At 48.2% G+C, this 16,239-nt stretch overlaps 1 protein-coding gene across 2 annotated transcripts in view; it reads left to right on the top strand.

The window, feature by feature from the left end:
* LOC142573864 (uncharacterized) overlaps window positions 1-15,934 on the top strand; it is a 103,099-nt gene extending 87,165 nt beyond the window's left edge. The window contains exons 2-3 of one of the 2 annotated variants that reach the window (XM_075683087.1): window positions 11,712-12,626; window positions 15,797-15,934. In XM_075683087.1, the coding sequence (XP_075539202.1) occupies window positions 11,738-12,626; window positions 15,797-15,840 (933 nt within the window). In that variant the 5' untranslated portion in view covers window positions 11,712-11,737 and the 3' untranslated portion in view covers window positions 15,841-15,934. Of the gene's footprint in view, window positions 1-11,711; window positions 12,883-15,796 lie in introns of those variants that run through there. The other variant, XM_075683083.1, reaches the window with a different exon arrangement.
* The last annotated feature ends 305 nt before the right edge of the window (window positions 15,935-16,239 follow it).

The following is a 16,239-nucleotide window of genomic DNA, read 5'->3' as shown; positions in this document are numbered from 1 at the left end:
ACCAAGTTAATGACGCGAATTATGCGAGACTGCACCACTACAGGCCCAAATCACCCTTAGTCCAGCCCCTGTTGAACTGTTCATGTTTTCCGGCTCAAGTTATACTTCTCTACCAACTCCTCGCAGCCTTGCGACAAGACGGTGCTTCAGCGTACGGGAGCCCTGTTGCTAGTTGTGCCACCATTCGCCTGACTGAAAAAGACGACGATCTGGGGCGGGCCTAGTGTGCGAATGTGTACATGTACAACTGCTCCAACCATCTTCCTTACTTCATCAACACTATAGTTATGATTTGAACGCGCATGAATTTGCCGTGTGCGGCGTTCAGCACTAACGTAATATCGAAACTTGACATTTTATTGGTCTGTTGCAGTTTCGATGCCACGGTGTGTATTTGGTTTTCTCGTGTACATGCACTATACTTGAAAAGCATTACCGGTTGGTTATCCAGTCTGCTGTTTCATTCAATGCCTGGAGGTCATGTAAAAATGAAGAAGGGCCTTGTTGACACCCCGTGATATATCTAGCGACACCAGAACTGGTGGTGCAGTCTGTGACACAATTATCCAGTATTAAATGGCAGAGCAAAGGCGGGAGCAGTTCTAAATACGGTTCCTACTTTATTCTGAATCAGAGAAGAGGTGTCATACTGCTGTACCCTGGCTTCAATAGAAAAAGAGCGAAAAAGAAACACGGGAGCGTATACAAGAGTTGCTCGCTTATGCATCATCCGTGGAAAGCACACACGACAGCTGTCATCAACGTCCTCTATAAAACTGCGTTCTTCTCTTCCACCCGTGAGCCTAAAATCTATGTTGCGAAACTGCCTTACCACTGGAGCAGCTAGTCTATCGTTAGGCGTCAGCACTCCGCGGAATTCCTGTCATTTTGCGTATTCTGTAACCTTAGTAGGGTGACTGAGGTCGCGCTCACTTTCTCCGCGCATGAGCGAGAAGAGGAAACACACAAATCAATGCTGGAACCTAAATGACGCGAAGCTAGTTTGAATCAGCGAGATAGCAGCAGTAGCGGATGATACGAACACAATTTTTAATCGATGCGCACTCGTTCGGTTGCTCTACCGTGGCTTTGCCTGCAGAGCGGGAACACTAAAACCAACCTGGAGCGCTCGGACGTTTGCCTTCAATAGTGTTGCGCAAGGATCCCTCCTATTCTATAGTTATCATTGCGATAGCAATTATATGGAGACTCCAGGCGCAGTTCTGCCGTCGGCGTAGCCGTGAGGTTCCGTATGAGTGAAAAGCGTGTGGGGTTAAGCCAGCGAACGCGGTTCAATCTCGCGTGCGCGAGCCAGGAACGCGGCCATGACGTGTGCCCTCTCTTGTGGCTCGCGAGGCAGGGGGGTGAGGCGAGGAAAGAGGAGCGTTCTTCTCCGGCGGCTGCTACGGTGCCTTGATGTCTTCCTCGACCGCCGCTCCGTACAGCCGCGGCGTCTACTACGTAGTTGGCCGCGCGAATCGCGGACGCCCTAGTCGACGCTTTCGAGGACGCCGCAGGGACGCGTTGCCGGCGCCTGTGTGTCTTGAAAGCGATCTGCCACGTGGCTGAAGTGCGCGCCCGCGCGGGCCTCATCTTCAAAGCGATCTGTGATGTTTGAAGAGTGCGCGTAGTACCGGTAGCTTCGTATGCGCTGTGCTTTCGACATTTTTTCTTTCCTCTATACGATGCCAGATGTCTTCTTTTCTTCGTTCTTATTTGATCGAACAGTTTCTTTTTAAATATCAAGGGGCATATATAATGCCATTCGACCTGTAAAGGTGGACTACCTAAAAACGCGGACATTTGTTGCACGATGCAAATCGCGGTGTCCTAATAGCTAATTGAAAAGATTCACTGGCAGGTATTTAAATTTATTTATTTAATTGCGGGCAGTTGTTGCAATTGCAAAATTGAAGCCGGTCAGTATTCAAGTCATGTCGGATTAGGAATACTCAGACTTTATTGCACCACTTCTGAGATGTCCTTCCCCAAAACTTTTGAGTAATGCATTGGCGTTCCAGTTAGGGTCATCGCGAACTGCTATAAAAGGACTTTTTGAGGAAGCTGTTAAATGAAATACCTGTTCCTTTTTTCATGGCATATCTGAAAGACCCATATCTCGAAAACTTAGTGCTATGGTCCTATGGGATTTCTGCGAAGGAGGCACGACTTCATTAGTGTTCGATTTCAGCTCAACACAGAGCTGAGAAACGGCGAAAGGGCCGCTCTCTTGGCTTTTCAGCCTCAAGCTGACGATATAGTCGTCAGGCGGGTTCAGTTGTCTCCACTGTCCCTTCGCCACTTCCTCACCCGGCGCCCGCGTTTCGGGCACTGCGCAGACTCAGCCTAATAATTCGTCCTGGCGCGCTCGCGCGCATCGGTTAGCCGCGTTCCACTTACTCGCCCGTGAGGGCGGGAAGGCCGCGGCGAATGTTTCTTCCCCTTTCTCCACCGGGTAAGGATATAAACTTTCGCAGTGGGCTTTGTTTTTTGGGCACGGCCCCAGACGCCTCCCATAAGTGGACGCGCCGGTGAGCTAGCGGTCCTCCTATACACTCCCGACTAAATGCGCGCGCGCAGCCAGGAAGTTAGCGCGAGCGGCGAAAGCTGGCCGGTTCCCGAGTGGGCCCGCATTTCCATCAGCCGCTTATTACCGAGAGCCTTCCCGTGCACTCTACGCTCCCGGGTCCTCGGCTCCGTGCCGAGGCGCGCAACTCGGCACCCCCAGCGTATTGCCGGGGGTGCCGCAAGCTGACTGAAGAGGGCAGGGAGGAAAATGTTTAGGCCTATAGCTGGCACTCGAGCTCAATTCCGCGCTATGTCGGCAACTGAAACAGGACTGCGTCGGCGACTGGCGGCAATGATTGCCGCAACGGAATCGTGTTTGTCTTTGACACGCAGCACCGCTGGCCGCCGTGGCACGCTGCCCAGCGTAGAAAAATGGGGAGCGCTCGCAGCTGCGATGCGGGAGCCGAGATGAATTTTCTTGAGGCTCGAAAATAGCGTTTGTATAGAGAGGGTGACGGACCGGAAGGGCTGCTTGGCGTTGCGGCCCTGTCTTCAGACGCATGCTGTCAGCGTTCCTTCAGGGCCATCCTTGGGAACAAGCGTCTCAAGAAGACACAGCGTCACAGATTATAGACAAAGAATAGTTTCTTCAAGGTCACTTCATCTTGGGCGAGTTGATGTTTACTGTAAGACATGATTTTTGAAGCGAAAAACTCAGAAAAGGAAATATAAATGAAAGAGCCGACAGAAAGACAGTGGTAGAAACGTTGTCACAGAAGCTCAAAGGGAGCGAGAAAACCAATAAGGGCGAAGAAGTCGAGCGCAATGCTCGAAATAAAGCACAAACTGTGCTATACGTATGTACGAGGTTAGCCACAACCTTAATAATGCGGCGAACAGGTATGGGGATAGGTGAAGTCCCCCCCCCCCCCCCCCCCCCCCCCGAACAAACTCGCCCGTCCCTATCCCCGAATCACGGGATGCGCTGTGCAAGGGTACGCAGTGAAGCACGTCAACCTCTATATAAGTGCATGCAGTATTCTGCAGGAGTGGTATAACAAATACCACTAAGCTGTAGTAGAATCTACTTCCGGAAGACTGGCCGCTGCGTCAACGATCGAATGAGGGAGCATGCGAACAGTTTTGGAGACGGATTTGAGTGCGATTCTTTCAGCGCGTTGCCGATCTTGCCCTTGTGAACCGCGGTTTTCAGATGTGGGGCTCCTGGGCAAAAGCAAAGATAAAAGTGCGCGGGAACAGAAACTTTTCGCATTCGAATCAATGGTCACGATTGTGCTAGACAAACCTCAATTTCTTTATATGATGCCGAAATGTGACTGATAACTTCTTGCCGCTGATGGCGTCTTCTGCGCTTCATCGCCCCTCGCTATGACGCGTTTGCACTGTATATATGTAGCATGGTTTCAAAAAAAAATAATTTCTGGTGCTTTACGTGCCAGAACCACGATATGATTATGAGGCAAGCCGTAGTGTAGGACGCTGGATTAAATTTGACCACCTGAGGTTCTTTGACGGTTACCCAATTCACGGTACACGGGCGTTTTTTGCATTTCGCCTTCCATCGAAATGCGGCCGCCTTGTCTGGGATTTGATCCCACGACCTCGTTATTAGCATAGAATGGCTTGCATCGGAATGAACAGTTGTGAGTGTAGCGCCTGTTTTTTCTGTCTCCACTTTCTTTACACTGACTTTTTACTTTTCTGAATTTTCGCGTGGCTGAAATCATGTTTTATAATATTTTCTTCGTCAATCTGGGAAGACTATATGTCGTTTACTTTATCGGCGGGCCGCTCGATCTCGCGGTCTATACGGTGTGAAATCGAGCAACTGTAGTTTGTCATCTCCTCAAGTACAAACGGGTACTGATGAATACTGCATCTGGCCACCTCAACTATACTCTTATCATGTGGTGCAATGGAAGCAAAAATTACGCCGATATGGTTTCTTCCGTATTTTATGCGCACTGACCTTTCTTCATTCCCTTGCGTTGGTGGCGCCTCAAACGCGAAGCGCACCAGTTTTTTTTTTTTTTTTTTGCCAGCATAATTGCCTGCTTTCGGGGGTGAAAGAAAACAGAGGAAATAGCCTCTTTCGCAGAGGAAGGAAAAGTTATTATAGGAAGGGTAACAGTGGCCGCACGCTTTCCGCGAACATTGTTTCCCTGACCAGCGTCTACGGCCGATGGTCGCTGCACGAGGGTGGTACAGGCGCCGAAATTAGATTTCATCTGCGCGGCAGTCTTGACTTTGTTTATCCGTAATCAGGTTCCCGTTTTAAAGGAATTTTCTTTCTGCCACATTGCGGCCTTGCCGCGGACAGACTCTATGTTCTGCCGTCCATTTCTTTTCCTTCTTTGTTTTCCCCTCTAATGTAAGTTATTCTAATCTACGCAAAATCATTAACGTGTCGTAATTTTCACTTGCCTATCTTTCTAGTCTTGTGGATTTCATTTACATGCGACGGGACGTGTACAATTGGAAACTCAATTTCGTCACTCTTATATGCGTGCTTTGTCACCGGTCTCAGGCTTTAAAATTTTGACTTTTATTCGCTCAACATTTTACTGATGCTACACTGCCTATTTATTGTACGCGCGATACACTTACGAAAAAGGGGCCGCGCCACTGTGCCGGCCGAATGGTCATTCTGTATCTGCAAACTGCGACTGCAAACTTCTCGTGGGCGGTTCGCAATAACCGACCATTGTTTATGGCCACCTTTCATCATCGCGATTAATATGGGCCGATTGTTGTCATCAATAAGTGCGAGACACCTGCGCAAAAATAGACAAAGACACTGCTTATCGCACATTATAGCAGGCCAGATACCTGTAGGAAAAAGACTTGGATCAACAACGAAGCAAAAAGAATAAATAAATAAAGTGCAAATAAAGTGCTTGAAGACTTGGATCAACAACGAAGCAAAAAGAATAAATAAATCGACGTAAGTGGACGGAGAACCTGGGCTCTTTTTAATACTTTTCTGGTCACCAAGCTTGTTATTATACCAGTGTGGCGAATCGCATGGAGCAGTTGGCGGCCGGTACAAACGTTATTAGAGTCGTCGGACGATCCCACCGCTGCCACCATTTGAAGGAGTTGAAGGTCGTAGAGAGGAACTCGGTGAACAGGATTTATTTACATTTACATTTACAACTTAGACAAGACATACACCTACAGTCTAGCGTGACTCCCATATGGAGCCCGCAAGACTAACATACAGCAAACAGCCTACGAGCACACAGCTCACGAGTACATTTCTAGCATGACAACGAGCACTCAGCTCCTGACGACAAGCACCCAGCGAGCACACCCCAGCAGCCGGCAACCGCTCCTTATAAGCTCTCTGCTTGACGTCATAGTTTGACGTCATTCAAGATGACCCGCCCTTTTGGAGGATGAGGGATGTCATACACGTGCCGCACACACACACAGGTGTAAAGGTCCGGAGCCGACGTCAGAGGGGCTTCGTAGAACTCCTTCACTCGCAACGGCGACGAGGCTAGAGGTTGGCGGCGGCGTTCCAAGATGAGGTTACCACCGCTGGCGTAACTGGCTGGCAAACTTGCACTGCAGCTGGCCGTTCTTAACAACGTGTGCAGCACTGGCGACGTAAACGTCTTTACAGTTCCTCGTTACATATTCTCACAGAAGTCGGGAGACGTGGGCGAAGAACTACGCTGCGTTCAAAGTAGAAACAGCTCCAGCGTGGGTCGGAATAAACAGCGAAGAGAAAGAATTTGCGAGCAACCCGCCGAGATAGTAACTGCCGTAATGGACGGGAAAGAGAACAAGGAGCGCGCGGTTGTCAAAGTTTTTTGCTTAGCTGTGCGGCGGCAAACACGAACAAATTTGTCCGCTGATGTGGAATAGGCATACATTGCTGTTCGTTTCTTGAAATTTTCCGCACTGATTGAACTGGCTTGCAGTGATGGCGCATATTTAGTTTAGAAGGTGATGGGAGCTTGCTGTACTGTTATGATTGGATTAGAGCTTTCATGTAGAATATTTTCTTTCTGGGAAATAAAATGATTTAATTACATTTGTTTCCTTAAATAATGTCGGCAATAAAGGAAAGAAACAGAAAACACCACCTTTGTAAGCAAGTGCGCTCAGGTCATCGAGGGGCGACTCGCTGTAGGCGTAGAGCCTAAACTGCACTGACATTCTTATGCAGTGTGAAGCAGTTGCATTTTGATAACCGAGAGCGGTTATATATAGGACGAGTAGGAGAAACAATTCATTTCGCAGTCGCCACTTTACCGGATTCTGGTAATTTTTGTATAAATGGTTCAGTGCACTAATTAGACAGCAAAATAGGTACAGTTAGCTGTTTTGCGAATAGGTAGCTCTCATTCGAAGCTTGCAGCCCTCCCTTAGCGCCATAAAAGCTGTTTTTATGCAATTGCATGTACACAAGGCTAATAAGTTATCAGGCTTTTGTCCAGAGCATTAATCCACTGGACATTAATGCACACGCATTATTGTGCTGTCACAGACTGCGTGTGTATTTAGAGTTGACGACACACGCACACGCACACGCACACGCACACACGCACACGCACACGCACACACGCACACGCACACACGCACACGCACACGCACACGCACACGCACACGCACACACACACACACACACACACACACACACACACACACACACACACACACACACACACACACACACACACACACACACACACTTGATTAGTTAGTTGATGTGCGCGGTAAAATCGGCACCACGTTATATATATATATATATATATATATATATATATATATATATATATATATATATATATATGGGCGGTAACATAACTGCGCGTTACGATCGGGGGCGCGGTAGAATCGTGCAAATACGTGTATGCATTGCGCTTTACAGCTGGTTTGTGTATACCAAACGCACGCATATTTCGACATCAATCATTCGTTCGGTGTTGCATCTTTCGCGAGCTAAGTCCAGACGCGCTTTGTTTACTCAGCATATCGCGACACGCAAGCCGCCGCACGTGCCAAACTCTCTCGCGCATGGAGCCCGACATTCGACGTTCCTTCGTCCGCGGTTGCCGTTTCTGCTGCTTGAATGCAATGCTTTGGACCGTTGCATAGCAGCCTCAGTTATAACTGTTTCCTTATAAATAAGGGCATACTTTGTGGGCGGCAAGCTATCATGACTTTTGCTGTGCATCTCTTCAACAGCCAATGTTCTATATATGCTTGGAGAGCCGGAGCTGGAAAACGACGAAATAAAGAGCAGAGTGACACAGCCCTGACTAAGAAGAAACGAACTTTTAATTAAATTACGCAATCAAATGCACCGCTAAAGCACATCTGGCATGGGAAGCAAAAAATGTTATACGCAGTTAACCGCTCTCGAACGCGTAGGCCATGTGTTGGGTGAAAAAAACAATTGCTTCCTTTCCCCTATATCGCTGTTCTTTCTACAGCGAAATGCCTTTCAGCAACCCGAGCCGCGCTTTCTAAACTCGGGCAATGTGGAGAATGACAAGCATAAACACTAGCGCATCTCATTCCAAACAAACAAATTTAGCCCGCACGGGAGCGGCCGGTGGAAGGCAACGAAATGGCAGCTCTTCCTAATATTTCCGGCTTTCCCATTTTTCTTTCTCATCTCTCATCCTCATCTCTTTCTTTCTTCTTTTCCCCTTCCCGAGTACACGGTAGCCAACCGATATGCCCTCTGGTTAACGTGGCCTTACTTTTATCTTTCTGTTGCCCGTGAGATCCGCAAGTGGTATCGTTCCCCCGCGCATCGCAAGCGGCAACCCCAACGAGGATGTGATGACTAATGCGATGGTCGAGCAAACGGGCCGCTCCGCTTTGGATCACGAGGTCGTGGGTTCGGTTTCTAGCTGCGAGCACCGCTCTTTTAAGCATAGCGCTGGAGCAAAATGTAAGAAAGCTCGCGCACTTCCCGAAACACCATTATGGCGAAGGAGATGCAGCATCCACAGCCTGGGGCGATTTCCACGAACACGTAAATCCAGGGCTCCATCTGAGTCCCAAGCTCCTTAACGGCGGGAAAAGCAAATTCCGCTAAAGGGAGCCATGCTGCCCCTGTCTAGCGCTACCCTATACCTGGGCAGCCGCCTAGCGTGCACGCCGGACTGTCACGCGCCGCCGAAGTCTGTCCGGAGGTTTTCTAGCCGCTGAGTGCGAAATAAATAAAATCTGTAAGTGATAAATGCCGCATTTCTGTTCGCGCCACTGGAAAGCTATACGGAGGGTGCAGGTATTGCTCTGGCACACAAGGGAAACGTGTTCTCATCGGTCAGTAGCATTCTTTTCTTTTCTTTCTTTTTTTTTACGCAACATCCTGGACTTTGAATGGAGCTCGGCTTTGCTTTACCTCAGAAAACCGATCCGGCTGTCTACTTGGAAACGGATGACCACTTTTATGCTGACAATGTTAATAATAACGCTGACAATCATTTACCGTTGTCCTCGTCGCAGTCATGCTACTTCAGCTTTTGCGAATATTTGGGCCAATTTTCAAATCCCGAACCCGTATCCCTTTAGCCGGCACCTCAATAGTGATGAAAAGGCTGTCATTTTCACGGCACAGAAAAGAAGGGAAAGTGCGAGTTTTGCTGTATGCGTGGCCTCGACTTTCTTCAATTTGACAAGTATGTACGCCCCATAGTGCAGCTGGTGGCGAACATGGCTCCGCCATCGAGCATATCGTGAACAAATTGGGTCGAATTCACAAAGGTTATATTTCGTAAGTCTTGTTGGCCATTGGTTGGCTGCATTCTCTAATGATAAGTTGGACATCGCGATTGGCTTGCATCTTCTCTTATGAATAACTTGAGAGTAAGTTCTTCTTGCGAATGAGGGCTCAGGTCTATAAAAAAATGTCGCAAAACATAGGCCTTTAGTTGAAAAACTTCTCTTAGGTCTTTTCTTAGTGACTGGCGTTCGAGAGGCAGCCATTCATAATAGCAAACAGTGTAATAACGAGACAATCGGCATGATTGCGCCGATCGTCTCATTAGGCGAAGTTATTTGAATGCGGAGCAAGACTATCAGAAGCAGCCGTTACCTACATTTAATGCGTCTCACACATGTTAGCTGCTTTTAAAGGTCCTGAACTTATTAACACGATTCGCGGGAAAATTGCGGAGCACTCAAAATATGCAAGCTTCTTTTTCTTTGCCGTGTACCACATCTTAAGTTAAACGAAGCCGGATACATCAAGCAAGATTCATGAAAATATGCGGTCGAAGTATTTCTGCTAAAAGAAATGAACTTCTAGTTTAATATAGCCCGCATACTGAACACCCATGATGGATTTTCTTATATTAGTAAAATTTGAAATTATTAAACATTCTGGCATTCCATATTTTACTTGGTCATTTTTTATGTTTGAAACTCGATTTGATGGTCATCTAAAACAAACAACGCCAAAGGTAAACAAACAAATTATTCGCCTGCTCATTATTTTCTCGCGTGCTAAAGGGGAATTCACGAAACACTTGTGTACGCTCTAGAGACGTTCTCAAGAAAACGCAAGGGCCGGAAATGATGGCAAAGATATCATATTTGCTCGATGCTCCGACCAATCACGAAGAATTATTACAAATAATCCTTTGTAAATTTGGCTCCCTATCTTTTTATGATGAGTCACTACATTGTCGCTCTTGTGCAGAGCTACTTACGGGCATAATCATTGGCGTTTACTAACACGGGGCGAGTAAGAGCATGGATGCACTAAGTAGACTTGAAGAGTGTTGAGCCGTGAGAAAGGCCTCTATTTAACACATTTAGTGAGTGTTACCAATGGCTACACATTTTTTATCGTTATTAGATTATCGCGTTGTTTTCGTATCCTAAGGTTGCCGAGAGAGGAAAGGTTTTGCTTGTAAAGCACGGAGCAAGAAACATTTAGGAGTGGAAACTCCGCTGTTTGCGGCGACCAGAAAGAGTCACAAGCTCGCGGAGCTGTTATCGTGCTTGCAGCGCCTGGCGGCCTGGAAAGAAATTACCGCCGTTGAGAGCGCGCCGGAGCGGCCTGCCCGGGCGCTGCATTTTTTTTTTTTTCGCTGCGGCTTCTCCGACGCACCGCATGGCGCCGCCACTGCATATGGCCCCGTCGGCGCATACAACAATTGTGACCTTATCTGGTCGCCCGCGCTCGCTCGCGCTGACGGGAGTTTCCCCTCCTAAATGTCTTACTCCGTGTTGTAAAGCCACAAATTCCATTGTTAAAGGCAAGACATTACTTTGCCACACGCTCTTCCGTACTTTCGAACTTCAAAGAACGACGATGCATTGTGAAGGGACACGCCAGAGCTGACGACAGCTCTTCCTCTACCTGTAGGCCACATTCGGCTGAGTCGAACTCTGAGCCCACGAACGCACCGGAGAGTGCGAACATTGAAGCATGACCTGCATGTCAAATAAATGGACATATCACACTTCGGCGCAGTCGAACACAGCTCTGGTTTCCGACAAATTGCTTGAGAAAAACGTACAAGTCGGTAATAGCGACGTTTTACAACTTACAAATTCTAGCGAGTGAGACTGCAAAGCATATCCACTTGAAAAGAATTGTATGAATGACACCATCTACGACATACTCGGCGTCAAACTTGCGCAAAAAATTCACTGTCGTTTCACTTAATTTCTTAACAAGACGTCGTTTAACCAGAAAAGTAACTGGGGCGCCAACGCATTTCTCCGCAAAGTTCGAGAATTAATTTCTCAAAACTGGTGTCATCCTGAAAGTTCGTTCCAAGTGGATCCACCTTGGAACCGATTAGCATTTATTAATTGCAATATGCGCCTTAAGGAAATTAGTTAAAACTTAATCAGTTAATTTTTGTTAATTAGTCAATTATGCATTTCAGTTTTTTGTGCAAGTAATGTCCGCATCTTTGAGTAGACCAGCTCACTGACTAGAATTGTGCTATCTGCCACAGGCAGTTTTTAAACATTTTTGAAAGTATTCACTTAAAAACCCAGTATATTTCAAAGACAGTTATCACATGGATGATACCGAAGAAGGAAGTTTGCGCAATTCCACAGGTCTCCTTTGTCTCCGGGTGTAATTCATTATAGAGTGAAAAAAATTCACAGTTTGTGCTTTAACAGTTTGTGCGGAGCTAGCGGCTTCTTGTCGCTTAGCATCGCTAAATACGAGTGGACTCTGCTCTGCACAGGGCACTCGCCGCCACCTCTCAGCACGATGGGCGCGCTGGTCTGTCGGAGCCGAGAACCCGCCGAACCGGGCACCACCATCCTGGTGGATTCGCCCGAGCTTTGGGCCAAGCCCGCCTCGGCAGCGTCGAGGGGCCAGGCCGGCCGGCTGCCTTGGCACCGGACGCGGCGGGCCAAGCCCAGCGGCGCCGCCTCTGTGGTGTCTCCCACGGGCGACAACTGCCCGTGCTGCTGCGCGGGAGCCGCGGCCGCCGCCAAGCTGCAGCAGCCGGAGGTGGTGTCCCTCGAGAGACCCGAGTCGCCGCCGAACAAGATCAGCTTCTCGCGAAGCGCGTGGGAGACGTCCCCGGTGCTCGACAAGCCAAGCTCCGTGCGCGAGGAGCCGCTGTACGTGGAAGAGGCCGCCGACCTGCTCACGGACACCGAGCAGCAGTGCCAATTCGCCTTCTCGGGCAGCGACGACGTCACCCAGGTGGAGGAGATGACGGAGAACAGTGGCGAGCCGTGCACCTTCTGCACGCTGTACCCGGAGGGCGCGCTGACGGCGGCCACCGACGACGACCTGAAGGGCGCCGCCGAGCGACTGTGCGCGCTCTACCCGGGCACCGGCCGCCCGGCGGGTGCGGCCGACGAGCCGTGCAGCCTCTGCCTCCTGTTCCCGTCCGACGGCGTCGTGGCGCAGCGCGACGAGGAGCCCAGGGCGCTCGACGACGGCTGGTCCAACCTCGACGAAGAGGTGACCATCATGGTGGACAGGGTGTCCAGCCTCAGCTCCATCGTGGAGGAGAAGCTCCGCGTCAAGAACAAGACGAGGCAGGACGTGTGGAAAGGGACATTCGGCATCTACGTGCATCACGCCAAGGACGGCACGAAGAAGATCATCATACGCGATGGCTGGACGTCCTACCATATCCAAGGTAATGGATATGCTTATACCAAGCGAGTAGACGTCGTATATTATTGCGCAATAAGAAAAAGTCAGATTAAGAGTGCGACGTTGGGCTACGAGACTTACTGCATGGCGTACCATGCATGCATAACAAGAAGCCCTTAATTGCACGGAAGGAGCTTATTAAGCGTTGTGAAAACTTTTCGAATGGTTACTGCCGCATCAAGGTTTGATGGGCCGAAATGTGATTCCCAAGCTAACTGCAATGAACCTTGAAACCAACTTTCCACTACAATTTGTGGCTCTCTTGAGCACATAAAAAAAATTGAAAAATTCCGAGCATGCACCATGCATGCGGTCATGTGACTGAAGTTTTAACGAGCAATCAACCTTGCATCAACTATATACAGAAGATGAAGGCTGCCGCCCTGCATCATTGTGGCTCGACCAACTGGCATCATTGCCCCATCGCCTCCGTCAAAGCTTCTATAGCTTTAATATTATTTCACGTATTTCTCCTAGCATGACTCGGTTACTAAATACGGTAGAGTTCAATTAAATGTATCTTGTGGTGTCTAACCCCAATAGTTCGGCAGAATATGCTAACATATACCATCTTAAGATAGTGCGAGATAAATCTTGGAAGAGCAAGGGCCGGCCGGATCGAGACGTCGGCGGCCTGTCTGGGGCATTTTAATCCGGTTCATTCAACTTTTATCCTACAGTGGGACCTGTCGGCCCCAATCTCAACTTTGTATCTTCTAACAGTATTATTATCCAAACACGGCACTGCAATGAATGTCTGGTGTCACTTGTCAACGAAACTTTGCACGCCCACTGTGTTTCTGCCCGTTAAACAACAGGTGATGAATGCTTATATTTTATTCATAAGCATCACAAGATGCCCACAAAAATCATCAGAACAACAGCGGGGTCAAATTTATAAAGCTGTTCGTAGGGCTAGACAGTACCGAAAATACATGTATCTTCCGATACCTTTCGGATATGTCATATCTGTATAATGCGAACAGGAGGTGGTAATGAGCATTTATATTTATTACATTTTTTGTATGTGCCTTGTATCTTCAGATACCCTAAACACCTACAGGTAAGGCTTCAAGAACGGGAAGGTTTTAGGTCACCTCGAAAGGAAACGTTTGAACACCTGTCCTCCCTCACATCAGTTTTCGCCCCGCTGCCCACCTCTTACTCATCTATCGCGCACCCTTACCTCTGTCTTTATCTTTTTTTTTTTACCCCTCATACCACCATCTCCTTTGAAGACTTCTCTCGGTTCTGCCACTGCATGGGTGCCGGCCTCTAACGCTTTCCTTTCGTCCACCACTCGCGGGTTTCTGTTTGCTAGTTAATCCTCGCATTACAAGGTCAGGCTCCAATTATTTTCACAGCTATAATAAGGAGCCTAGAATGTAGACATTTTTTCTCAATGACTCGAGCAGAAGATTGGTCGCCCGTAGGGCCCTGCTATAGGCTGTCACCAAGCACCTACGGGTGCTAGGTGATAGTCGGGTACAACTTTAGAAGGCACCGGCATTTGCCCCTCAAAGGCAGATGCGCGCGAGCCTCCACAATTGGGCGCCCACTCTAGACTGACCTCATGAGCCGGACGACCGGTGACCCCGCCCACGGAGAACAGAGTAGCCCTCGCTTCGAACAGGGCGGGACTTTTGACTGGTACTTCTTTAGACGCCGAGGCAATGGGCTCGCACACTTCCGTCATCTGGGCGGGGCCTCTCTTGCCTTCTTCAGTTGTACCAGACTATAGGTGGGTCGCTTTATTGCAGGCCCGTAGAACGAGTATGAGCGGGAGAGAAGTAGCGACTCGGGGAACTTGTTCAGCCCATCCCAGCGCTATGAGTGCGTCCAGTTGCAGCGCTTTCTCGGTGCTGCGCTTGCTGGTAGATACACATAAGAAAGTATTAATTGTGGCTGATGTGTGCTGTCCTGTCAATGCGCACGCTTTTGAAAACAAGTTTTTCTCAGCTGTCTTCCCAAGGGTCTGGCGTATCCAGAATCTGGTTATCTTGTATAACCAATTCAAGCAAAAAAAAGAAAAAAAGCCCTTTCTAGCCTCCAAAGCGCCGTAACGAATCTCAAACGGTGTCGCAATGTGGGCCTCAATGAGACAAAAAGCAAGAATTGGTCGCAGAGTAGGTAAAGTTAACGGTACGGACGTAATTAGCGCTATCTGTAAGAAATTAACCACATTACGGCTATACTTCTGGAAAGGCTGCATCACCGTAGATATAAGCATGTTCAGGCAAAGCGCGGTAGGACACACTTTTGGGAAATGGAGCGAGTTCGCTTAGACTAAGCAGGGCTCGCACGAGGGAATGATGTCTGGCAGGCGGCTTCACCGGTAACCACCAGAAGCGGTAATTAGTCGCACAGTAGGCAAAATTAATGATACGGGCGTACTTAGCGCCAGTGTAGGCGAATATTAACCACATTACATCATGCATACACTATCAGCGGTATCGGCCCACCGGGCCTCTTGGTCATAAAAATAAAGGGTCGACCAAGTATCCATGCTAAAGAAGACAATATCGAAGTGACTTCGCGTGCAACAATGTACAAATAAGATACAAAATGAGTGAATAATGAAAAAGAAAGAAAGAGACGGAACAGAGAAATATAATCAACATTTATTCATATAACAAGTTCAACCACCGTGTACGTAGACCTCGTCTTCTTGAGCTTCGACACTTGGTTGACCTTCTTTCTCCCTCCCTCCCCCCCCCCCACCTCCCTGCTATATTACTGCGTGCGGTTCGGTCCCCCAGCTACCTTGGTAACGTTCTCTTTCGTTAGGTACGCCGAATTTTCAACCGCAGGAGCCAGTGGGAGTTGCTGTTTCTGTCAATGCGAGAATGTATAGTTCTGGCATCTTAGCTGTGTGGTAATGAAGCAACGTGCCGCACAGAGGCCGTTCAGAGAAGCCCAAGCAAATTCTCAAATTTCAATGTATGAAGCCGTGCGCCCCGTATCTATCGGTCATTTGTTAACAAAATTCTTTCTATTTGCGTATCCTGCACGCTTCCTTTATTTAGTTATTTTTTGGCAATACTACCGACTTTTTTCTACCATTCATCTGCGCGCTTTCTTCCTTTTCTTTTTTGTGTTGGTGGAAAGCAACCTGTCCTTGCTCCTTGCACTTTTTTACATCATTTCAAACAGGTGACCAGGGGCAGTATTCGCAGAACTTCTCTTACGCAAGATAATTTCCTGATTGACTGGCGTTCTGGTCATTCGTGGTGTCGATCGACGTTATAACGAGATGAAGAAGATAACATGGAACAAACTCTAAGAACAACATCAGTTTCGAGATACGCGCCGTCACTGTTACGGTAAAATGCACTGTTCAGTAAATTTTCTTTTTCTAACAGAACGCCTTTTTTTTTCATTGCAGAATAAAAATGACTGGAACATAGATGTATTTTGTCACACCAGTTTCGGAACGCGCATCTCGAAACTGGGCCGTGATTACTTAGAACTGTTCCAATCTGTTTTTATTTCAAATTCGCCTTAGCGCTTCATGATAGATACGGGCGGGTCCTGAGCCACCTTGACCTATCAGGGAGGGGTAAAGGCGGAATTGAAATAAAAACAGATTGAAATAG

This window comes from Dermacentor variabilis, chromosome 1 (assembly GCF_050947875.1).
Source record: "Dermacentor variabilis isolate Ectoservices chromosome 1, ASM5094787v1, whole genome shotgun sequence".
Classification (NCBI taxonomy): Eukaryota; Metazoa; Arthropoda; class Arachnida; order Ixodida; family Ixodidae; genus Dermacentor; species Dermacentor variabilis.
Note: the sequence above shows the minus strand (reverse complement) of the source record. Positions and strands in the feature narration are given on the sequence as shown.